General features: G+C 38.8%; 1 protein-coding gene across 2 annotated transcripts in view; it reads right to left on the reverse strand.

Annotated features, from left to right (window-relative positions):
* Positions 1-27,325, reverse strand: part of LOC126162135 (male-specific lethal 3 homolog) — a 127,491-nt gene that overhangs the window by 50,884 nt on the left and 49,282 nt on the right. The window contains exons 5-7 of one of the 2 annotated variants that reach the window (XM_049918428.1): positions 12,893-13,059; positions 5,059-5,199; positions 1,421-1,539 (exon numbers count right to left, since the gene is read on the reverse strand). In XM_049918428.1, coding sequence (XP_049774385.1) covers positions 1,421-1,539; positions 5,059-5,199; positions 12,893-13,059 — 427 coding nt within the window. The remainder of the gene's footprint in view (positions 1-1,420; positions 1,540-5,058; positions 5,200-12,892; positions 13,060-27,325) is intronic. The other variant, XM_049918429.1, reaches the window with a different exon arrangement.

A 27,325-nucleotide genomic window follows, 5' to 3' on the forward strand; every position in this document is an offset into this window, starting at 1 on the left:
GTTTACACTCACAAACATCACAGCCGTTACGTCTGTGTCACCTCGACCTCGTAGTCTACCTTGTTGTACTGTGGACATATAGTGATATTGTCACTCTACCAGCAATGCTTTCCAAAGAAGTGAACTGTTTTCTTATAAAGAAAATGCATTTATCCTCTATTGCCCATTTCTCAGACAGACTAATGCAAAGCCATATATAATACGGCCTACGACCTAAACAGCTGCTACAACCAGTTCTTGCTAATGTTATTTTTGTATTGTGTATAAACTTTTAGAAATATATGATCCTCCCAGGTTTCAAACATATGACCTCTTACACTGGAGTCAAACATGCTATGTGTTGTGCTATGCAATGTGTGACATGTGCAGTACGCATCTGAGTATCTTCTATACAGGAAATCAGCACTAAATATTGCCAAGAATAATTCTGCTGTGCTTTGGGTCATAACTCAAGACTTATACTTAACAATCTAGTTATAATATATGGATCCTTTTGTGGAGCTTCTACAATTCCTTAGTTTTGAGCAAGTTTAATAATGTCACAGGAAGCAGGTGAAGGTTCATTGTTGCACATATCACCGCTCTAAATGGGTGGAGCATAAACACATCAACTATGGCACGTTTTCCACAATCAGTGCTCACAAAATTCATTTCTATTGTTAGTTTAAAGTTATAACGGCATTTTCCACCACTTAACAGATAAACTGCTTGCAGTAAAAGTATGTTAAAACCCCCTAACTTCAGCTAACGCTACTATAACCCAAGTATGGCTTCGTCTTATTCATAGCCTGTGACATCACCAGAGCATCAGCCAGTAACAGAGGGTTTTCGATAATGTGACCAGATCTTGATATTTAAAGATTTTTCAGCTTCAATTACATAAAAATAACATTTTGTGAGAATATTGACAGTAAATACTATTTAGATGTTACAATCAACCTGAATAAACCATATGTTTAACACAGAAAAATAGCCTATTGTTTTAATTTTACTGAAAAAATATCTTGCTTCAACAGTTACTCCACGTCATTGATACAAAATTCTGGTAAGTGCAAAATCAAGTGATTCTGCTGAAACGTGAGAAAGACACCTGACAATAATAAGTTTAAAGCTGAAATGGCATCACCTTGATAATCAGAAGTCTGCACTTATGAAATAGATTTTTGTGCACACATTAATTCTTTCCATCATTGAAAACATGAGGAGCTGAAGTTTAACCCAACAGCAGATGTAATGTTTTCATGGTTACATTAGTACTGAACTATAAGCAGCAGAACTTATTTTTCTGTACTGATGAAATACCATTCCAATGAAATCTATTAACTTCTTATAACATAATTATTTATTTCCGATGACACTAGTATACACATCCTGATCATACACATGATGGGAAAGTGATTATTCTGAAGTACATACTAACCACATTTGTTATCATATGAAACTTCATCCAAATGGCTGGTGCTTGGTTCACTCAAATGACTGACATTACTCTGACGGTACTTGGCATTCTCTCCATCTTTATCAACTGCAGCATATATCCTAATAAATACACAACTGTGTAAGATATTACAATTTGTTCAAATTTTGATACAAGAATTTTTATGCAGAAGGGCTAAGGTTTTCTAATATATTATGCATCACTGCTATCGTTTTTCTCTCCATTGCAGAAGAATTCACCCTTAAGTGACTGATGCCCCCTTCCAAGAGTTAAGATCAAACACATCATGCACACAGAACTATGAACAGGCATACCCTGCCTGGTCCATAACTATACCATTCTGGAAGAATATTATTTTTATTATTCAGTTGCTCAACTAACTTTAAATCTATCATTGTTTCTTTATTCACTTAGCTCTGCAAAATAATTATGTTAAGTTATGGTTATTAGTATTTAGGAGCAAAGCTTTTATCTTTTGCGAAAGTACAATAAATAACTTCTGCTAGAGAGAGGAAAAAGAGGCAGAGCTACAAACTTCAAATGTTTCTTTAAATGGAAAACTGGACTATACAATTAACAGAAAACTCCATCTACAAACCACATATTGTACCAGGTATGACTTAAATGTATGCTGATGGTGTGAAAGCTACAAATTTCATTGAAGCCGTTTTGATTACGCAATAGTGATGGAATTCAATAATTCAAATTCTACAGATGAGAAACAATTACAAAGTTAAGAGCCATATACTGCATCAGAAAATTACACATGCCACTTAGGAGGACAGATTTTGTGCACATGCAAAGTCATCTCTTCTTGCCATGGAACTAGCAGATTCATACATATAACATTAAAGTGCCAGTTCAATAACATGGAAACATAATTATTCAGACACACTTCATTGTTTCCAATCTACGCTAAATATCAGCTCCATCACAACAATCATTCAATGTAATAGTTCGAAAGCCAATCTCTCCAACATTGTTCATTTTAGGAAAATAAACTTCACCTTTAGGTTTACCATTCTAATATTTTTGGCTACAAAGCCCCCTCCTACCCACAAATTGGTGCCTAAACTAAATGTCTGATTATCACCATTTTGATAGTACATGTCAAGGTGAAAACAGAGTTTTTAATGGCAGTAGTGCAAAGCTTCCTTTTTTTTAAATCTAAGACCATTTCAGCTGTCTGAATCTGAATTTCAAAATTTAAAATTTCAGGATGAAGAAGCATACATATTGTATAAGGAAATTGCACATGCTGTATAACATTTCATAGGAAATGGCAAACAAGATTTTCATGTAACAAATTTCTGAGAACTGTGGTTTTTTCCAAGTGCGCAACTAATGGGGGTCAGGATATCTAATAGAACTTGGAAGAACTTATTTCGCAAATAAACTGGCTGCTTGTTCTGATAAGCGGCCCATTCATGTTACTGGAAGTCAATAATCTCTTGTTGGTGCATTTAAATGATCTATTCTTGCCTCAGCAACAGTAATGAAATATTCAGCTGGTCGAGTATAGTGTGTTGCTGAAGTCTTCACCTTCATGGCTAAATTTCTTTGACAGTTGTCGACAAATTGCAATATCTGGCAAGCTTCAGCTTGAATAATACAGAAACTCAATAATCTTATTTTCATACCTATCGGTAGGCAGAATTCAAAATCCACTGAGTGGTGACAATTTTGGCAATAGTTACTAGTATATTTTCATTCCAAAGTAAAACCATGCAAAGTCTCACCAAAGGTACATCCACTGTACTTACAGTTCTGACCATGGTAATTACTAAGTATACACACAACCGTAAATATTGGAAAAAACTACATGCACACACACAATTTTACTATCATCAGGGATGATGCTGCATACAAAGACAAACAGAACTGACAACTACACATTAACTGACAATAAATTAACTACTGCTACGCAGACAATATGAAAATGCAGAGGGTTGATTTGCAAGAAACACTATGACCTGTAGCACACCTACCAACATTCAAATGTTATCTGTGATCACTTAACATTTATCCAACACAAAAAATGTTAACCCACCCAGAGTACATTAAGTTAGTGTTCCATATAACAAAATGCTAAAAGACTAAATGGAAGGTGTTCTGCATCCACCTATTTTCTTTGGATTAAATTCAAAAAGCCATTTCAAATTAAAATAAATGCTTGCTGTGAGAGAAGAACAGAAAGCTTAAACCAACAATTTTATATCCTAAGCGCTAAAACGAAAAACAGGACTACACATTGATCTGAAACTTCCTCCCAGAGTAAAACTGTGTGCCAGACCGAGACTTCAGGTCGGGACCTTTGCCTATCGCAGGCATGTGCTCACTGACTGAGCTACTTAAGCATGACTCACAACTTGTCCTCACAGAAAGGCACAGGTCCCAAGTTAGAGTCTTGGTCCAGCACACAGTTTTAATTTGCCAGGAAGTTTCACGTAAGTGCACACTCCACTGGAGAGTGAAATCTCATGCTGGAAACGCACTGAGCCTTTACATTGCTGTTTATTAAAACTGCACCCTCGCTGTCTTTGACACACAGTGCATTAACAATACTCACGCCACAACTGTGCAAGCATAATGCACGTTTTGATGTAGACAACAAATTATGAAATCTGTATGAAATTCCTTTTTCAAGTGATTATTTGATTAAGTGTGAACAGAAACCTGAACACATGCAGACAGAATCAAGAGAATGAAGAATGACTGTTTCAGGACTCTGTATCAGTGCATACCATCACATTCTTAATTAAATCCACAACTGTTCACAGGTCTGAGGAGGGATATTTTGCAACTGATGTCACCTACTGAAGTAACCATTACACACAGTTACCAACAGCTTGACTGATCAACATCAATGAATAAATAACGTATCTCCATGGAATATTTTTGTAAACCTCTGGTACTTTAGAAGTCAGACACTCCTGAGAATTAAGACGAAATCCCCCCCCCCCCCCCCTTTCAAGGATGGATTGTTTCCATCGCCTACAAATCTCTTCACATGGTGATCACAATTTAACTTCCCTTGTTTTGTAGAATTGTGATGACAGAAATAGTTGACACACAAGAAGAAAGAGAAAAATGTTACCTCAACAATAAATCTCTCTTTGATAGTCTATACAGATGGTCTGAGGAACCAACTACACAGCAATTAAGTAGACAATTATCCCGCGAATTGGAACAGAGAGAAACTTCATTTAATGCTGTAATGTACCTGCTTTGTTTTCCTTTTTTACATTCTGGAAGATTTGAATTGTTTCAGTGCAACCGTTTCAGCATGAAAAGTAAACTATGAGCATGCATTGCATTCTAGCAATTGATTTGCAGGTAAATGTAGTCAGCATGTTGGAGCCCACAATCACGGAGTAACATGTATCACAGAGTCACTACTATTAGCAGTGATCTTTCTGCCTTCACAATTTTCCCCACACCCTCAAGAAAATGCACAAAATTAAACAAACAGCCGTTATCAAAGTTAGTAATAGTTACTTTTTACAGCATGCAAAAACCATTGTTAGCAAATTCCAGTTTTTAACATTTAAGGACACTATCAGATCACTGAAGCAGGTGTTTAATACTTTACTATGCTTTGAACACCAAACACAACTTACCCCAGATCAGTCTCCCTTTTAATATTCATATTCCGAGTTTGTTCATATTGGTCTTTTTCTTCATTGTACAATAACAGGCCACTCAGAGTGAAGTCAAAATAAATTCTTACACCATCTGCAACTTCTTTGCATATATTTATACTGCAAGAAAGAGGGTAAAACACATTTAATTACTGGACGATTTCATCTCAAAGCATACAGGTCATATCAACTTGGGGTCACGAATTCCTCTGGAAAAAAAAATACATTACACCTGTACATCATGAAGCATTTTCGTTTCATCTTAATTTTTGTAAATGGTATAGCCCTTTGAAAAATATATATTTTGTAAGTAACTCTTAAAACAGCAGAGAACAAACAAGCGTAACTACTAAACCAAAAGTACTGGATACCTGGCAGATGTTTCGCATGAACACTCCCGTCTTAGCGTGTTGAAATTTAATTTACAACCAAACACTTACGTGCTTCCTTTAACTTATAAAACTTAAGATGAAAATTTGAAGTTTTTTCGCATCATCACTGAATTTCTCACGTAAAATCTGCATGTTGGCAACACTGTTTCCAGCACTCTTCAGTTTATAACAAACAAGTGAGAACTTGCACATAAACCATTCTACATCGAGTTGTGTGTTCAGTTTGAACTGTTTGTTAGATACAATGTCAGTGAGGAAATACAGCTGTGGAAGAGTGAGGTGTGTGGACCATGAAAAAGAGACAAAATATGGTGACTTTGAAGAAAAGTGAAAAACATTCCACAGTTGTTTGAAATCTGTCAGAGGTATCTCAGAGAAATATCCTGGTCCCCAAGTAACAGCATTAACATCACACCCATTGCGCACAAATTGCTACACTCACTGCAAGGAGAAATTTAGTGACAAACCACCTGAACAATCACCATCACCGGAATGTGAAAACACAGAAGACAGTGAGGTGTTTATATTCCTGGGTGTAAATTTGTTGATGCGTTGAATGTTAGCATTTCTGCTGTAGCCCCTACTATATCCCCCTTTTAAACATCCAGAAAAGGTAAAAAGCACAAGAAGAAAACAGTATGCAAAAAGTGGAAGAAATTGAAACAAGTTTTGCACAAGCAACATCTTCAAAACTTTGTGAAGTGGATAATGTAGATGCACTTTGCGCAGAACCTGATGTTAGCAACACATCCACAAAATGTTATGCATCATTTCAAAATCTAAATACGGCTATCTCAGCACCCACTTATACTGAGAAGGTACAGTTACTGACGCTGACACCAGGTAGCTATTCTAAGCAGCAGATACAGAAATACAAACCTACTTCCTCAAATTGTTTGCTTTCAAAATCCCGTAAAATAAAGAATGAGTAAAGTATTTGGACGTGCCCAGATCCTTACTGTGGGCATCTATTGCAAGATGATACGTTTACTGTTGCTATGGAATATTACCTATCTGATGGCAAACATTGCAGCAGGCAAAGTCCTAACTAGGCTGATGTAATCTCTGTTAGTGAAAATGATGAAAAAGGTAAAAGATATATGACAAGATCAATAAGAAAAGCATATCTCCTAATGAAAAAGGAGAACCCGAGTTTAAAAATTGGTCCCAAAATTCTACTCCTTATGTCCAAAATGGGTAAAATGCCAACCAGTGAAGGAAGTAAGCACATGTATTTACTGGACTAATTTGAAACTTGTTTGTTTCGGCAGCATCACAGAAAAGAAGTACACAGAGATGGACCTGGTGCTTTTGTGTATACATGTCAAGAGCTGCACGATAAATGTTGGTTGCAGGCATGTGCAATGTGTCCTGGTGCTAAAGGGACGACTGTTTAAGCCTAACATCTTCAGGATACTGACAGTGATGTAACTTAGACATTGTGGGAGGGAGGAGAGTTGGTGAAGAAGACAGCAGAGCAATAGAAGTTCGGCATTGTGTCATGAAAGCAATAGCTCACCATCGTATCCCGGGGATTCAAAGACAGGCCACAGCAGAAGTAAAATCGGTCACATCACATAATACTGACACATTAGTTTCATTTCGAATTTGCTGAGAACTGGTCTGTTGCTTTCTACAATCAAATTCAAAGTTACCACTGGCACACATCGCAAGTATCAACATTTACATGTGTTGCTCACTTCCTTGGAACATCACAGTGTTTTGCTGATGTCAGTGATCTCATTCATGACAGTGCACATGCGTGCTATGCTGTCAACATGATGATTGATGACATAGCATCTAGAGGCCATGCATTTCCTACACGTATGTATGTGACAGATGGTGCAGCGTCTCATTTTAGAAACTGCTTTCAGCTTTGCGTGGTCAACACTGCAGTACAGGAATTACGACACAAAGAAGGTATTTTCAGCAACAGGTCCTGGAAAAGGCACATGTGATGGGGTAGGACGTCTCCGTAAACATTTTGCAACAAGATTTAACCTCCAGCATAAAGTTGTTGATGTTACAAGAGTATGGATTTGTGCACACCATAACAACATTAGTAATGGACATTAAACACTTTAATTCTGAATTAAAGTACCTTAAGGGAATTCCATTTAAAAAACGAGAGGAGAGTGTTCTGCTATGAAGCCTATGGTAGGAATCAAGTCACTATTGGGTTGCATCCTCGAGTGGCATACACATTGCAAGAACGGTTTTCACGAAATGCAGCCTGTTACTGTGTATGAAATGCAGAGACCACAGTACACACTGAACGACTTTGTACTGAGCCACTTCATTTCTTGTGTGTATGACAAACAGTGGTGGACGGGACAGATAATGTGTCTCATGAGCTGCAAGATATAACTGTCTCTTTTATGACACCCCAAGTTCCTGCTAATCTTTCAAATGGCCATCATCAGAAGATCAGCCTGAAGTTCCCATTTCCCAAGAACTGCTCTTCTTGGATCATCCTTGTCCGTGTGCAAATTCAGCTTGGCTATACAAGTTCAATGAAAAGTAGATGGAGAAAAAAAACCTCCTTTCAAATGTGCGGTGTTGATCGTTACATTGTAGGCAACTAATTCACGGAAAGTCACGAAGTAGTAAAATCGTGACAGAAGACCGTAATAATATGTGAATAATATCATAAAAAATAAATATTATATATCTCATTTTTGTTGTAAAATGCTTTCGAACAACATTATAAGTTGTTTTCCCACTCCCTTATAATGCTCTAAATAATTATTTTGATTCAAAAATAGCAGTTTAGCATGACATTTACTTAAAATCAGAGCTCAATTTAAAATATTTAAGTGTCCACGATTTTCTGACCTCGAGAGTAGAGCTACGTCTATGTAAAAAATTTCTCACATTTTGTACAGACAAGTATTGCCCACTCTGATCGTACAGTCCCCAAGTACTATGACTAATTAACATACTATTAAATGTTTAGAAAATTTAGGATGAGGGTTTTGGAGAAAATAATTTGTAAGGAACCAAAAAGTTTCAGATTCTTTTATCTTTATGTACCAATATTTTGACAGTTCAAGAATTTCATGCATTTGTATCATAGCCGAAAGTTAGCAGTCCTTCAACTTTATCATTTCATAAGACAGTTAACATTCTATTCATATTTTTAAAACTTTACAAGGATGCCCTTTGGACAGTGAATTGCAGGGACGGGGGCTACTTGAATAAATCACATTTCATGTTCGTACTATTTTTTATTACAGAGACAGAGATATGAGGCCTTTTTTTCTTTTTAATGGAACCCTATGTTACATTTTAGCACAACATAATGGGCTAAAAAAAAAAAGACTATTTCAAATATGTGTTCATCATAATATTTAGGCAAATAGTTTCTGAGAGACATATGTTCTCGTATTGTGTTCATCCTTAAAAGCGGCAGCATCCAATGCGACCTTTCCTGCTGTGTAGAGTACATGGTAGACATCACGAGTCCGTCCTTACACAAACATGTCCATTTACCCGACAACAGTAATACATACTGCAATATTTTGTACAATACTTAACTGATGATGTCAGGCAAATATTATTCAGTCATTTGACAACTGTGACACCAAAATAGTATACAACATACAGTATTAAAATACTACAAGATGTTAATACATTTTAAGTAACAGAAAAACAAATGTAAATAGAGAGGCCCTTATTGGTCATAATTATTTCGTATGTATTTTTTTTATTTGAAAATATTTACTATTGATCACAATATGAAGCAAATACACACAAAGATGTGAAATATATACTGTACATGATACAAAACTTTACTGTAGCATGGGCTAAACATGCTTCCCCTCTGCTGCAATGCACATTTGTAGTCGCCGTTCGAATGATTTGTGAATGGCTGCGAGAGTGTATATATAAAATAATCAGGAGGGGTCAAATCAGGAGACCAGGCTGGCCACTTCACTTCAGCATGTCGTCCTATCCGACATTCTCTGAACTTTTCATGTAACAGCTCTGTAGCCACATCGGAAGAGTGAGCAGGACAGCCGTCATGTTGGAACCACATGCACCGATTTGTAGTAAGTGGTACCTCTTCCAGCAAAATGGGCAGAACGTTTCGCAGGAACTGTGCATAATTATTGCCATTTAGTATTCCCAGACTGACGTATGGTCCCACAATGACATTTCTGACGATGCCGCACCACATGTTAACACTCCACTGTTGCTGATTCTATACCTGTCAAAGCCAATGAGGATTCTCTATTGGCCAGTAATGCATATTATGCAAATTCACATTACCGTGGTTGGTGAAAGTTGCTTCATCAGTAAAAATCATCCGTTGAAAAAAATATTGGATCATCTTTTAGGCACTGCAGAGCAAACCGGCAAAATTCTTGGCGCCGTTCGAAATCCCCACCAGAGAAGGCTTGATGTAATGAGAGGTAAAACGGGTGAAATCTATGCCAGTGCAAAATGCGTAGAACACTTGTCTGACTTATACCACATTCCGAGCCAATAGGTCACGACGAAACAGTAGGGTCATTATGCGCCAACTCTAGAACGCCCACTTCATGTGTCTCTCCAGTTGCAATTTTCTGTCCTGTTATCTGTATGGCGTTCCATGATCCCGATTCAAGTAGTTTCTTGCAAATACGTGCAAGAAGCTGGCACATAGGATGCTCATGATCAGGATACAGCTCTCTATATCGCTTTAATGCTCTAACACAGGGCTTCCCAACCTGTGGTCCGCGGACCCCTTAGGGGTCCGCTGGCTCTTTTCTAGGGGGTCCGCGACCACCTTTCACCAAATCATATAAAATAATGAGTAAAATTATTGAATACAAATGTGAAAATCAAATTCATCACTATTTTTTTTTGTGTGAGAAACTTGTGTACTTTTTACTTCAAGTCGTATCCCCAAGCAGCCTTTGTGGTTCCTAAGTGAGAACGTATACGCAGTTTAGTGCCGGAGAATGCGGCTTCTCTGATCAACTGTTTAGCAACAATAAGGGGATTGTTTGTGCCCCGGCTCACGGTGCTAGATGCGTTGAAACCTTTTACGCATACATGGAGCCAGCTTTGTCGACCAATCACAGCGCTCGCTGGCTTGTATGCGGCCCCAGGCATCATTAAATGTTGAACTTGCTTTGTCAGTGCACTACCTATTTCATAAGTCGATTTTTGACCAGTTTATTACTTCTAACATGGATCGGTGGCTGAAGTCAGGATCATCGAAGAAGGGTGCAGTTTCTCCATCGCCTTCACAACAAGGGAAGTTGCCAGTTGAAATGAATGAAGAGGGAGGACAACCAAAGGAAGACTTTACATACATTTGAACATTTTTTTTCAGATTTCACGAACCCCCCCCCCCCCTCCTCACACACACACACACACACACACACACACACACACACACACACACACACACACACACACACACACACACACGACTGTCATGAAATATGCATGCTCCTTACACAACAGTAGCCAAATAGTGGAAGTGAACAGACCATAAGTGGCAGCTTGTCAACAACGAACAGTTTGGACGTGACGTTGATTGCTCTTGGAGGAAGACAGCTCCATCGTGTGAAATTTCAATTACCAAGTAATTTTAATCAGGCTACAGTGTGTTGAACAAAGGGAGTAAATCCACTAGTAAGTGTCTGGGTACAGTGGGAATTCAAAGTGGCTCGTTAATTTCAAGTTGTTTTCATTCATCTCTAAACCAAAGACTATTGGTACTTTGGGGGGGGGGGGGGGGGGGTGTCATTGGGAACATGGCTCTTCCATTAAGAAACTTTCAGTTCCCATGGGTTTCACTCTGAAATTTAAAGTTACTGTGCTCTTGACTGACCAGGGGTCCGCCATGGATTTTCGAGTGAAGAAGGGGTCCGCCAGCTGAAAAGGTTGGGAAGACCTGCTCTAACAGCATTTCTCCTGCTTTCACCATACACTAGAAGTATATCTAACTTTTCTTCATTGTTGTACATGTCTGGTCCAAGAAATTGTGAAGGAGATGCGATATATCATTACCCCAGCAGCACATTTATACCCTTCTCTCCAGCTACCTCGTGCGTCACCTGGCGGCGTTATCAAGAAGCAGGAAAACAATGCCTTCCCTTATAAGTTCCTCAGTGGTAGACAGGAAAGGTCACATTGGACAATACCACTTCTAAGGATGAACACAATACAAGACCATATCTGTGTCTCAAAAACTATTCGCCTAAATATTGTGATATACACATATTTGAAACCATCTTTTTAAGCCCATCATGTTACGCTAAAATTTTACATACGGTTCTATTGAAAAAACCAAAGATGGCCTCATATGTCTTAATAAAAAATAGCACAAACATGAAATTTGATTTATTCAAGTAGCCCCTGTCCCTGCAATTCACTGTCCAAACAGCATTTTTGTATCTATTACAGGCGGGGAGATACAATGGATGTTTTGACTTAGCTGCCTCACCCCGTATATTAATCATTTATCTTAGTATTGGGAACAAAGTATTTATTGGAAATAAATTCTGATCTTTATCATTTTGGTTTCTTTATTACAAATTTTCAATTTTCCTTTTCATTACAACGAGAGTTTTAGCAAACCACAAAATCCCAATATTGGTAGTTTTAGAGAGGTGTCATGTGGAACTTAAACATAATTTTTTTTTTCAGCAAAGTCTGAAATAGTGATGAGACACATTCACTCTTTACCTGTATGAATTGAGATGAAATCGCCCTACTGAAAATTTCTTCAATTGGTAAACAATATTTCGTACAAGAGATGGTGACATCTGCAGGTAGCACACATGCCCAGAAAAATAAAGCAACATTAGCAAAGAGGGAGATTGTTTTAGTCTACTTTAAGCATAGTGGGAGTGGAAACTGCTTTCATGGGTGGGGTGGAGAGGGTTGTTCCATGTTGCCATGCTACAAAGTGTTGATGCAGAATGAATAAAATTTATCCCTGAATAGAACTATTATCACAGTCCAGTGTTGTAGAGAAAAGTTATCACTGTCCACTGTTGATTACAAAAGGCAACATAGTGGAGGTGCGTACACTGAAAAGTTTTCATTGAGACACCACCTGAAGTGACAAAAACTGCTCACAGACTGCAACACTTTTCTATTTCAAAATTCAAAGAAGCTGTCTAGCAACAATGACTACCTGGCAAAAAGATGGCCATTTCTACGATCTCTCTACATATAAATCTTACTAAAGGAAATCTGTTCCACATGAGTTCATCAAGGGCTTCCTCTACAACTGCTGTTCTGTTCATTAAAATTTTCCAATTCTTGTGGGCACACTTTTACACATTTGTTTCCCGTGTTTAACATTATACTGTAATAATTACATTCCACTGGTCTCATTGGGAAGACACTTAGAACTGCGCATTTCATTTACATAAAATAGAATATAACAGGAGTGTATAATATGGACAAAATCATACCTTCTGTTTATTCGTTCTATATCAAGTGGTCCATTCTGGTGATTGTGACGCCGCCTGTACTTTCGACGTAAGTTATCTGGAGTACCACAGATCTGATTAATGGCATATTCTCTGACGTAAGATTCCAGAATTGTCACAACATTTGGCTTTGCTGGCAATATCACAAGCTGAAATAAAATTTGCACTTGATTTGCAACTGAAAAATATTTTACAACTATACAGAAACATGTAGACAAGAAATGATGCAGATTTCAAGTATATCAGTGTTTCTTCCAGAACCAACAGCCTCAGATAACCTACAGCACAGTGAAACACGTCACAAGTAATGAGAGCCCTATATAAATATTCTCCATCAGTAAATCGCAGCATATATAATAGCTGTAATATACAGGTCGTAGGTAAATGACTCTTCTCAAATAACAGCTTTTCTGATAAGTTATTGATTAATGACTACAAATACAACACAGAGCTGCTGTAACTTGTGAGAGTGGTTCATCAAAAACATGAACCATGTTTGTGTCTTCAGGGTTTATACGTGGACAAGGAAGAAAAATTCCCGGATGTCCCGGTTAAAAATACACTTTTTCCGTGTTAAGTGAAAACTTTCTCTTGGAACCATAAACCTTGTCAATCCTTTGAATGAGTAAGGTTTTATACACCAGCATAGAACTTCCCAGCACTTTAGAAAATGAATGCCCCGCCTTCCCCTCCCCCCCTTTTCAACCACCACTCGCAATATTTTCCTGCGACCTGTTAGAATTTGTTTCAGCAGTTGTCAGAGAGCCTCTGTGCATGCACAGCTATGATGATGTAGGAAGCCCACATGTTAGCATTAAGAGATGTTATATTATGTCATAAACGAAACAGAACGTCAGAGGGTACTCCAAGAGCATTGGAATTTCGTAAACCAGACTAAAATGCATAATTCGGCTGAAAGTGCACATCCGTATGTGTAGATTCACAAACAAGTAAGACCCAACCTGACATCAAGCTTTTCATTGTGGTTTTCGGACTGCAAATTTTCTTGGAGTACCAGTTCTGTATTATCTCATGTTTGGTTCTTTATTATGGCATAACGCCGTTAAGTGCCACAAGGTAAAAATGGCCACTTTTAATTCAGCAAACACTTGACACTAGCCAATTCTGTGAAATGAAACACTTCGTTTCAAATAAATTGACTGCCACAGCGGAAATTTTTGCCTTCCACAAGTAAGTGAATGTATTTTTATTCACTTGCTAGCTCTCAGCCACAGAAATTGGTTTTGTTTTCATTTGACACGAGTTTTAAACGAAGAAGAAACAGCAAAACACGGGTCATGTTGAAACTACCGCCCTCGCCACTGCAACTTAACACTACTTTGAGCATGCATGAATCTGTCAGCTTGGGCTCACCAGAAGAATTTTTCCGGCTAGCGTCTGGCTGCTTGTTACAAGTTGGCAGGCACTTGTGTGTGCACTCCGTTTTGTTGTTGGAAATGGCGCATTTCCTTTGCAACCAAAGTTTATTTTGGTTTTCTGTCCTTCATTTATGTTTTATTGCTGCAGTATTATTTTGCAGTAGCGGGCTAAAGAAAAATTCTTTGTTAGAGTATCAATTCTTACCAGTCAAAATTACAAAAACGTAACTGAAAACTAAAACAATGAAAAATTCCCGGGTTTTTCCCGGTTGTCTTGGGCTGTACACACCCTGGTCTTCCTACCACAGATGAGCATGCATGAGAGGTCACACATCACGCTGCTGCTTTCAGTCCAAAGATTAGTTTGATGCAGTTCTCTAGGTTATTCTATATTATTAACTAATTATTTCGGAATAGAGAGATGACACAAAGAAAGGCAGAAACGCTACGTTGTTTACAGATACAAACACAAGAAATACAGAGCTTTGCTTTGCTAGCTTTCAGAATGGAATTCCTTTATCAAGCAGCAGGAGAAACATACGTGGGATGGGGTGAGTTGAGGAGGGACGAGAGATGGAGAGAGGCAGGAGGCAGGGAAGGGACTGGGAGGAAGCATCTAGCGGCTCGTGGGAGAGTGGAGAGCCGGCCGTGGGCAAGCTGGGGGTGCAGGTAGAGCGGGCAGGTTGCAGACGGTTGAGCACACGATTTTACAGATTAGGGCGTGAAATGGCGGCACACAACTAGCTGACACATATTGGGTAGGGGTAATGGGAAAGTGTACACACTCACTCTCTGTCTGGGGGGCAGTGTACACACTCACTCTCTGTCTGGGGCGCAGTGGCAGTGGTGTGTGTGTGTGTGTGTGTGTGTGTGTGTGTGTGTGGCGGGGGGGGGGGGGGGGGGGGGGGTGAGGGTAAGGATCCAGATGGCATCAGTTAAGCAGCCATTGAAATCTCTCTTTTGCTTTGCTGTATGTTGTGCCACCTACTTTTTGGCACAGTTTGACGTTGCCATTCATTCTGGATACAGCTGGCAGGTAATCATAGCAATGTAAAATGCTGTGAAGTGGTTGCAGTAGAGCTGGTATATAAACATGGCTGCTTTCACAGGTGGTCTGGCCTCTGATCAGGTAGGATAAGCCAGTGACGGGACTGGAGTAGGAGGTGCTGGGTGGATGGATAGGGCAAGTCTTGCACTGGGTCTTCCACAAAGTATGATCCATGTGGTAGGGGACTGGGGGTGTGAGTGGCATAGGGATGGATTAGGATGTTATGGAGGTTGGGTGAGTGGCGAACACCACTCTGGGAAGGAATGGAAGTATCTTGGGTAGGATGTCCCTCATTTCAGGGCATGATGATAGATAAAGCCCTGATGAAGGACGTGGTTCAGTCATTCCAGGTTGGAGGGCGGGGGGTGGGGGGGTGGGGGGGGTGGGGGGATGGGGGTATCGCCTGTCTGCAAAGGCCTTTGTGAGGCCTTCAGCATTCTGGGCAAGGGAGTCATCACTGCAAAAGCGTCTGCCACAGGTGGCCACACTGTATTGGTTACTGTGTTCCCAGTCTTAGTCTTCCTATTCAACTTTCATCCCCCCCCCCACCTCCATTTACTAAACTGACTATTCCTTTGTGCCTCATGATGTCTCCTTTAGTCATGTTTACAATTAATTTTTCCCAAATTCAATTAGCTACTTCCTCTTCAGTTATTTCACCTTCAGCATTTGTCTGTAGTACCACATTTCAAAACTTCTAGTTCAAGCTGCTAATCATCCACTTTTCATTTCTGTACGAGGCTACACTCCATAAAAATGTAGAGGAAATACTTATTAACAATTTTAGTGGATATTAAAGTTCTCTTCTTCAGAACTGCATTCCTTGCAATTGCCAGTTTGCATGTTGCTGCCTAAAATAGTGAAATTCGTCTACTTCTTTCAAGTTCCATTTCCTTACCTAATATCCTCAGCATCACCCAATTTAATTCAACTACATTCTATTACCATTGCTCTACCTTTTTTCCTTCATCTTATAACCTCTTTCCCAGACATTATCCGTTCTACTTAATTGCCCTGCCAAATATCTTGCTGATGATGTTTTAGTTGTCAGAGATGAGAAAGCTCAAAAAAATTTTATTTCTTCTTTTGAACATCCTATTTTAAACTTCTCCTTGGTTTCATCTACTGCTTGCTCAAGGTACACAATGAATAATATAGATGGTTCACTACAACTCTCATTGCCTTTCAAACTAATGCTTCCCTTCCATGTCCTTCAACTCTTACAACCTGTTTGGTTTCTACACTAGCTGTGAATTACCTTTTATTCTCTGTATTTTATTTCTGCTACCTTCAGAATTTCAAAGAGTATTCCAGTCAACACTGTCAAACGCTCCCCCTAAATCCACAGTCAACCTTCAAAGATAAGCCTTAAATATCAGTACTGGTTTGCATGTTCCAACATTTTTCCAGAACCCACACTGAACTTTCCAAGAGCAGCATCTATCAGTTTTTCTTTTATTCTGTAAATAATTTATGTCAGTTTTTCCGTGCATGACTTGCTGAACTGATACTCTGGTAATATCAACACCTGTCAGCACCAGCCTTTTATGGAATCATTAAATTCTTCTGTAAGTTCATGGGTATGTATTAAGTATAATATCTTGCATACCAGGTGAAATAGTTTTTACATTGTTGGCCCTTCCAAAGACAGCAGCAGTTCTCAGGGAATGTTTCCTACTCCAGGGCCATTTTTCAGCTTTGACCTTTCAGTTCTCTCAAATTCTTTCCACAATATCTTTTCTCCAATATCCTCTTCATTTACCACTCCTGCTTCTCTGATATTGTCTTCAAGTTTGTTTGTTTCCCTTGTATTGCCTGTCTATGTACCAGTGTTGCTTCCAGCTTTCAACTTTCCATTCACAATACTGGTCTGCCATCTGACTTCTCATATTCATGGAGCTGCTTTTCTCTGCTCCAAAGCTCTCTTATTTTACTACAGTTGGCATTAATCCTTTCCCCTCGTCATGAATGCTTCTCCTGCATTTCATTTCTCCCACAGCCGTATCAGCTCAGTTATTTCCCACTTTGTCAATCTCATGTTTTTTTTATGTCTACTCCCTTTGTCTGCCTCATTTGCTGCATTTTTATATTTTATCTTTTCACCAGTTAAATTCAACATCTCCCTTGTTATCCAAGAATTTCTGCTGACACTTGTCTTTCTTTGAGCCTCCAGCACCTGCATTGTTTCATCTCTCAAGGCTACTCCTTTGTTATCTTGTTCTTTTTCCTTTTTTCAGTCAATCATTGCCCGAGTCTCCCTCCGAAACTAGACATCTTTTGGTTCTTTCAATTTATTCACACTTAATATCCTACTCTCTGCAATTCATCAAGTTTTGATCAACATTTTATAAACAAATTATCGACAGAATCTGTATCTGCTCTAGGCATTTTCCTTCTGGTATTTGCAGGTCTCTTCCATGTGTACAAACTTCTTTCATGATTATTATAGTGTTTGCAATGATTAAATTATGCTCTGCACAAAATTCTAGCAGGCTGCTTCTCCTTTCATTCCCTCCCCCACCCCATGTTCTCAAAATCATCTTCCCTTTCTTCCCTTTTTAGTATCCAATTACAGTGGACGATCATAAATTTTTTGTCTCCCTTAGTTACCTCAGTTACGTCTTGTGTTTCTTGAGAGATTGTTTCAATCTTATCAATTGCAGAGCTAGCAGGCATGTAGTCGTAATTACTACAATGGACACGGGCGCCATGTTTACCTTGACTACTATAATGTCTTCACTGTGTTATTTACAGCAGTTTACTCTCATTCAAATTTCCTCCCTACTATTCGACCTACTCCTGCATTACCTCTATTTGATTTTGTATTTACAAGCCTGTAGTCACCTGAACAGAAGTCCTGTTCTTCCTGCCATTACACTTCATTAGCTCCAACTACATGCAACTTCAACCTACCAATTTCCATTCTTAAATTCTCTACCCTGCCTACCACTTAAAAGAGATCTAACATTCTACTCTGGCCCCTGGAATCCCACTTTAGTTTCTCCTGGCTCTCAGCTGTTAAAAGTACCACCAAACCAAGGCCATGTTATCTAAATGTTACAATGCCATGTCAGTTATCTAGATAGTTGCCCCATCAACTACTGAAGAGTCTGCTGTCCCTCTTCAAGAATCACAAGTTTGTCTGTTCTCTCCACAGATTTTGATTCACAGTGGTTGCACCTTTGGTACAGCTACCTGCAGCACCAAGGTGTGCAAACCACTCCATTTCAGCGAAGTCTGTAGGAGTTGGGGTTACTAACTATGGCAAGCTCAATAAGGTAAAGAAGGCCCTACAGAACCTAACGATCTAGGGCATATAACCCGAATGAAAGCATCCACTGCTGACAGCACAAAGATGACAAAATATTTCTAGATACTAAAAATAGTAGTAGTTTTGCATTATGTGAAGGCTTGAATTCCCATAAAATAGAGCTGATGTCATTTAGTAACACAGGAAGTCAAAGATCAATGCCTGTACAAACAGTTCAAAGTAATTTGTGCTCATGAAGTTCTCATATTTGACTGATCACATCTTTGACCATATCCCTACTACAACTATTTAAAAATATGCAGCTGAAATGGATTTTGTGAAAATTTACATTCATTATTGACCAAGGAGCTGTTGGTGGAAAAGGAAAGAGTCAAACTCTTTCTTTGTCAATTACAGAATATGCATATGAGTATCTCAAATTAAAAAAACTATAGTAACAATTTTATATGCTGAATAATGATGCAAAAACATCAAGCTACTAAGAATTATGCCACTGTCAAAGTAAAAGGCCTAATAATTGCAAATTTTAGGTAACTGCAAACTAACACTGACTGCTCTGCATAACAACAAATCAAATGTGTGCTGCCTCCAGATGTAGTTCTTTAACACATTATCACAAGATTATCACAATGAAGGCTCTTTCTTTGAGGCAATTGTGACACTATGTGGTTGTGTGACCTCTAACCACTTTCAATAACTCTTATGTTACAGATACGAATGTTTTCTGTCACAGTATTTTAAGTTCACTAACTGGCAAAATAAATTTCTTTTTGTCAGCATATATAATATTTGAAATTCCTACTTACAAATCGTCAGCAGTTATAGGGTCGAACAAGAATTGCTTCTTTTTAGAACAGGCCAAGATCAGGCAAGACAAAGAAATAGCAAAGAACGACAGCTAACAAAATACTCTGTTTTTCTGCATTAGCTTGATGATGCTGTTTCAATATTTCAACTTCTGTTGCTCATGACCATAGATTCCATCACACGCTATTTGAATTACAATTTTACAGTAACAAGAAGGGCTGAAGGAGTTGTGGTAAGAGGGATCTGCTCTATGCAGGGTTTCATTAGTTGGTTGATAAACATTTACAGATGAAGGCTGTGGTTATAAAGTCTTAACTGTGCCTGTCTGCAACTTGACATATCTTCATTATGGTCAGTAAACATCTGTCTTTTCCTACATTACTGATATTCCTACCTGGAGTTTCCATTGTGAAATATTACATACAGTAGCACGGCACATTATGTGCCCTTTTATGGCAACTAATAAATGAGAAGGGGGCTGACTGGTGTGCTATATGCCATTCACACATCTATTTCACCTTCAGCCTGATAAGTCAGTGATTTTTGTCTCAGGAATGTGGAATGTAATGGAGCACGTCACAGAGCAGCGAAGAAAGCCAACATGTATTGATACATGTTGACAGTTGTTCAGGAACTGAATGTCAATTACAAAGACAAGCGCATTACATCTTGCAACTGGTTTCAGCAGTTTATTACTCAGAGGCCAGAAATATTGCAATATGTGGTTCAGTGATGAGGCACGGTTCCACCACCCTGGCTATGTAGAATCTCAGAATACATGTTTGTCGTGTAATGAAATTCCACATGCACTGATCAAGCAACCCCTGCCTTCACAAAAGTTTGGCATGTTCTGTGCAATATCATAGCATTGCATTGCATCACATCATCGGAACAATTTTTTTGAATTTACTGTGACAAGTGCCGTTTACGTTTAAATGTTTCGAGAATTTGTAAATCTGATGGACAAACTTACCCTCAGCTGGGACCAACAGGATGGCGCCACATGTCTCGAGTGACCATGGCTGAGGTCTAATCATTTTTCTCTGGCAGAGTGGTTTCGAAAGGACAGTGGCCCCCAAGGTCACTCGATTTAACACCACCTGACTTTTTCCTCCAAGGAGGCCTAAAAGGCAAGGTCTACAGCAACAATCCACACAACTTGGAAGATTTACGAGACAAAAATACCCGCAAAATTCAGGCAATACACCAGAGGTTCTGGGAGCAACATTTGAGAATCTGCAGCATCGTGTTCAATTGTGTTTACAAGGCGAGGGCAGTCAGTTCAAGCACATTTCATGATTCACCTTTATTTCCCCATGGACAAGGTATGACATGATCATTTCATTTCCTTTCCTGATTTTTATGCAAAGGCTTTAAGCATAATTTTAGCAATTATATGTTTGTGGGGCCTCTTTCCAATGGGACATCTCCTTTTGGAAGCATCTCTCATTGAAGTCAACACCAATTTTCAAGTGCCAGTAAAACATTGCCTATCTCTGGGATTTTGGGTTCATTTAAAATTGGCATGCTTTTTGTTGTTTCTGCAACAGTTTTCTAACCTATTCTGTGTAATAGGGGGAGGAGGATCAGCTCCAATTCATTAATTTATTAGATGTGAATATCTGAACTGCCATTGATAATAGTACTTCTTTGAATTTAAACCACCTCTGATTACACTTCAACACCCATCGGAAGGAGTGAAGACTGCCTCTCAGGAAGACTTCAAGTGCATTTTTATCTGCTTTTTGTAAACAGCAATATTTTTTGTTTACCAGCGATGGATTTGGATGTTATGCTTTCAGTCTCTCATCAACAACCTTGCAGTCACTAATTGTAATATCTGCTGTGTGTAATATCTGCTGTGATGCTCTATTTGCTTCAGATTATTTATTGCTAAGAGATCAAATATGTTTCCACCCAACCAATTATGCTTAGAGTGGGTTCCTGAAGCAACTGTTGAAAATAATTTTCTAAGACAGCATTCAGTACAATTTCGGATGGCGTTTTGTGCCTACTATCATCTTCAAACATGTATTTTTACCCACATATTGAGGGTAGTTTAAGTCAACACCACCTCTAATTGCATAAATTAAGTACCTACTTGAAATGAGGTTCATGTTTTCTTTGAACTGCTCAGCAAGTTTATCATCTGAGTCATTAACTTAATCCAACTGTCAAGTATAACCTCTATCCAAACTAATTCACACTACCCACTTCAGTTTCACTACAAGACAAACTACTGCAAACAGCAACAAACATGCTACTACAAAACGTATTTAATCTATTTTTCCGAACATTTATGTCCTTTATGAAGTTTTTTGGCTGAACTTATCTCTGACAGACAGTTTTTAGTACCAACAACAATTTCAACTTCAGTGCTATCTCTTAGCACTTCAAGTCTTGGTTCTTTCCCAAAACAGCTACAACAATTTACAACTAAAATACCAATTGTTGCTGTGTCCACCCTTGTCCTGTGTTTTCTCTACACCCTTCGAGACAGAAGCCATTTCTGTACTTTTCCAGGACCCTCTAACAAACTGCCCAGTCAACACCACAATTCCCTATTGCCTGTGTAACTATGTGCTGTTGAATTAAAATACCTGACCAATTCAATGGAACCCAATATCCCATCACCCTATTGTGGAAGTAAAGGAATTTGCACCCCACATGGTTGCAGAACCGTCAGCCTCTGACTTAGATCCTCCACTCGGTTCTGTAACTGAGGACCATCAATCATCCCCTTGGTGATGCTACAGATGGTGAGCTTTGCCTTCAGCTCCTGTGCATGTCTGTCAGTCTTTGCCACTTCAAATAGCTGACCAAATGCAGAGAATCTCTTCTGTTCTAGAAGAACACTCATCATTGGTATGGACATTAGCCACAACCTGCAGTTGGCTGCACCCTGTGCCCTCCATGGTGTCCTGAACCACCCTTTCCACTTCTGGAATGACTCCCAGTAGGCACATCAAATGGACACTGGGTTTCTTCCCCTCTGTGGCTGAGATATCCTTAATGGACCTAATTAGGTGTGCTAACACTGGAGTAGATTGGAACTCCAGTGTAATTCCACCCTCTTCCTTTCAAATAGGACAAGTGACAACATCTGTTTCAGGATTGCTATCAGGGACAGATGGTGCCTGAAGCCTGTTTGTCAGGGAAATGTAAACATTGTGTATCTTTCTGCAGCATTTGAACATGGACATAATGCTCTCTGTTGAAGTCAAATATGAAGTAATAGTTGAGCATAAATGAATCTCATTCCTTGAGGAGGAGGACACGAGACTGCATTCCACACACTCTGCGTATGTTTGTTAGTGTCTGGAATTCTGTAAAACAACCGACTGTTAGATTGTTTCACAAAAGCTACATTTGGTATATCAGTTCCTGCTGAAAACGGTATTGTTCCAGAAGAATTAAGTATTATCACTGACTTCTGAAAATGTGACTTCCCAGGACTGTTTGTTCTGACGATGCCTTGAATTCCAAACATGACGCACATGTAAATGAGATGTGTAAATTGTTTGTGAAAGAACATTATCACTTAGGAGCTGGTGGTGGTGGTGCACCAAGTTTCACTGTTACTGTGCGAGAAATTTATATTATCAGGAATTTCTTTTCCTCTATATCTACATCTACATGGTTACTACGCAATTCACACTTAAGTGCCTGGCAGAAGGTTCATCGAACCATTTTCATACTACTCTACCATTCCACACACTAATGGTGCGTGGGAAAAAGGAACACCTAAATCTTTCCGTTCGAGCTCCGATTTCTCTCATTTTATTATTATGATCATTTCTCCCTACGTAGGTGGGTGTCAACAAAATATTTTCATATTCGGAAGAGAAAGTTTGTGACTGAAATTTCATAACTAGATCTCGCCGCAAAGAAAACTGCATTTGTTTCAGTGACTGCCACCTCAATTCGCGTATCATATCAGTGACACTCTCACCCCTACTGCGCAATAACACGAAACGGGCTGCCCTTCTTTGCATTTTTTCAATGTCCTCCGACAATCCTACTTGGTAAGGATCCCACAGCATGCAGCAATATTCCAGCAGAGGACGAACAAGTGTACTGTAGGCTGTCTCTTTAGTGGGTTTGCCACATCTTCTAGGCGTTCTGCCAACAAAGTGCAGTCTTTGTTTCGCCTTCCCCACAATATTATCCATGTGGTCTTTCCAATTTAAGTTGCTCATAATTTTAATTCCTAGGTATTTAGTCGAATTGACAGCCCTTAGATTTGTGTGATTAATCGTATACCCAAAATTTTAGTGCTCATTTGGATGACATCGTACTTTTCTTTGTTTAGTGCCAATTGACACTTTTCGCACCATACAAAAATTTCCTCTGGATCATTTTGTAACTGGACTTGACGATCTGATGATTGTACTAGACAGTAAATTACAATGTCATCTGCAAACAATCTAAGGGGGCTGCTCAGATTATCACCTAGAACATTTATGTAAATCAGGAACAGCAGAGGGCCCATGACACTACCTTGCAGAATCCAGAATCACTTCTGTTGTACTCGATGCTTTACCGTCTATCACTACGAACTGTGACCTCTCCGAGAGGAAATTGCGAATCCAGTCACACAACTGAGACGATACTCCATATGCACACAATATGATTAATAGTCGCTTGTGAGGAACAGTGTCAAAAGCCTTCTGGAAATCTAGGAATATGGAATCGGTCTGAAATCCCTTGTCGACAGCACTCATTACTTCATGGGAATAAAGAGCTAGCAGTGTTGCACAAGAACGATATTTTCTGAATCAGTGTTAGTTATGTATCAATAAGTCATTTTCTCCAAGGTGATTCATAATGTTCGAGTAAAGTATATGCTCCAAAATCCTACTGCACATTGAGGTCAGTGGTATGGGTCTGTAATTCAATGGGTTACTCCTATTTCCATTCTTAATTATTGGTGTGACCTGTGCTACTTTCCAGTCTTTAGGAACAGACCTTTCATCAAGTGAGTGGTTGTCTATGATTGCTAAGAAAGGCACTATTGTGTGTGCATACTCTGAAAGGAACCCGATAAGTATACCATCTGGACCGGAAAACTTGCCTTTCGTAAGTGACTTTAATTGTTTTGCATCACCTAAGATATCTACTTTTATGTCACTCATGCTAACAGCTATTCTAGTTTCAAATTCTGAAATATTTACTTTGTCTTCTTTCGTGAAGAAATTGTGGAAAACTGAATGTAGTAACTTTGCTTTAGTGGCACCATCATCTGTAATATTTCCACCACTATCGCACGGTGACGGTATTGACTGTTTTTTTTTTTTTTTTTTTTGCCATTGGTGTACTTTACAAACTACCAGAATCTATTTGCATTTTCTACCATATTTTGAGACACCGTTTCATTGTGGGAACTATTAAAAGCATCTCGCATTCACGTCCGCACTGAATTTCGAGCTTCCATGAAACTTAAGACAGTCTTGGGGATTTTGCATTCTTCTGGATTCGGCATGCTTTTTTCGTTGCTTCTGCAACAGTGTTCTGATGAGTTTTGTGTACCTTGGTGGATCAGTCCTGTCTCTTATTAACTTATGCGGTATGAATGTATCTATTGCTGTCGATACTGTTATCTTTGAATTTGAGCCATATCTGGTCTACACTTACATAATTAGTTAGGAAGGACTGGAGATACACTTAAGGCATCAAGCAACTTATCTGTAGTTTAAAATAGATGTATTTTGCGTTGATGGTTTTGAGCCACGCTACAATGACCTTGTTTCACTAATCCCTGTATCTGTCATGACGCTCTATTAGAACAGGATTATTTGTGGCCAAGAGGACAAGAACATTTTTACAACCATTTACAATTCATGTAGGCCCATGAACTAATTGTTCAAAGTAATTCTCAGAGAAAGAATTTAGCACAATTTTGGAAGATTGTTTTCTCTCTTCCACCAGCTTTGAACATGTATTTTCGCCAACAAATCGTGTTTAGATTGAAGTCTCCACCAATTGTAACTCTGAGTGGGGTACTTATTTGTAATGAGATTAAAATTTTCTTTGAACTGTTCAGCTATTATATCATCTAAGTCGGGGGATCGGTAGAAGGGCCCAATTATTATTTTGGTACGGCTGTTGAGTCCAACCTCTACTCATAGTAATTCAGAGGAACTATCTATTTCAACTTCACTACAAGATAAACTACTACCAAAAGACACAAACACGCCACCACCTACATTTTTTAATCTGTCCTTAACACTGTTTGCACCTGTGTAAGAAGTTCGGCAGAATTTATCTCCAGCTTGAGTGAGCTTTCTGTTCCTGTAACTATTACAGCTTCAGTGTCAAACAATCCTACCACGACAAAGGTCAAAAATTAATTATGATTGTAGTGTTGCTCACACTGCTAAATATTGCATTTTTGGGCAACAACAAAGTTATATTATGTGTTAGGTGTCATTAGAGCACAGTTAATAAAGTCATTTCTTGAAATAATGGATAAACTAGGCTCTCATCTTTTCGTGTTTCCCACGCTGGTCTCGTTGTGAACTCATGGCTCAATCATAGAGAATCTAGGTAGTGATGATTCCAAGCTCAGATGCAAAGAGGCCTAGGTGTTATTCTGCAATATTCAAAAGTTTTATAGATGTGTTTCATAAACCATTCTCGAAGATTACACTTTTGCAGGTTAGGACAATGGTGATGTAAAACAGTAATCAGCACTCCGAATTTAAGTTACATTTCTTTTTTATTACTTTTGTTGCAATATCATTTAACTCGTTCCAAAACATCACTTCACAATATAAAAGATACCTGAAAATATCTTCCTCACTGTTAAAGTTCACATTTCATAAACTGACTACAATTTGCATCGTTTTAACATGACGACCAAAGCTCGACACACTAATAACCGATTACGCGCACAAAAATCAGAGTTTCAAGTACGTCAAAGATCATAGTGACAAAAGAAAGAATACACATAAGAATAATATCATTGCAATATATACATATCGATGTATCTAAGTACCTCTACAGTAATGAAAGCAAATCTGAATGTTGTCACAGAAATATGTTAACTATTTTACAGAAACACAGTATAATATTGCTGGTATCGAGAGGTTGAGGTGAGGTGCTGTAATGGTTATGTAATTCAAGTACCATTACAAGTGCTTTCTATCAGTGCTTGAAGCTCTGGTACTTTTCCAACACAGCTACGACAATTTACAACTACAATACCAACTGTTGCTTGGTTGATTCTCGTTTCTTTGCCCTGTACCCTTTGAGACTGGAGCCCTTTTTGATATTTCCTCTTTCAATATAGATAAATCAGTTCCAACTAATAACAACCAACTGAAGCAACTACTACCTTTGCTACAACCTGCCATATGGACTGTCATATGATGCTTATGTCACTGACACGGCCACTTTTAATCTTTTGATTGCCTTGGCCATTTCCTGCATCCCCATGTATCTTTCACTAAGGTATGAATATTCATTTGCAGAGTATTATATTATCAATCAATAGGATCATGTGGAAAGCATACCAATCGGCTATCACAGGGGTCTATTGCCTTGCGAGCTGTCACGTAATTGTGTAGGAGGACTGCAACAATTAGTCAGGGAATGATCACACTCAAAGAGGGCAAATCACCTCCACTGGCTTGAGGGAAGGACACTGGAGCTACAGACTGAAAAATCAATGACCGAACTGGTTCCATGTGACACACTAAAATGAAATGAAGTGTCATGGTTCAATGAAACACAGATCAAAATCAGCAATAGTTGCTCTACAGTGCCTCAGTTGGCTGTGGCTGACAATGCTCACAGCCCACTGAACCTTTCTTTTATTTCAATCATTGCTTCTTCAATGTACAGATTGAACGTTAGGGGCAAAAGACTGCATCCCCGTCTTACACCCCTTTTAATCCAAGCACTTTGTT

Source organism: Schistocerca cancellata, chromosome 2 (assembly GCF_023864275.1).
Source record: "Schistocerca cancellata isolate TAMUIC-IGC-003103 chromosome 2, iqSchCanc2.1, whole genome shotgun sequence".
Classification (NCBI taxonomy): domain Eukaryota; kingdom Metazoa; phylum Arthropoda; class Insecta; order Orthoptera; family Acrididae; genus Schistocerca; species Schistocerca cancellata.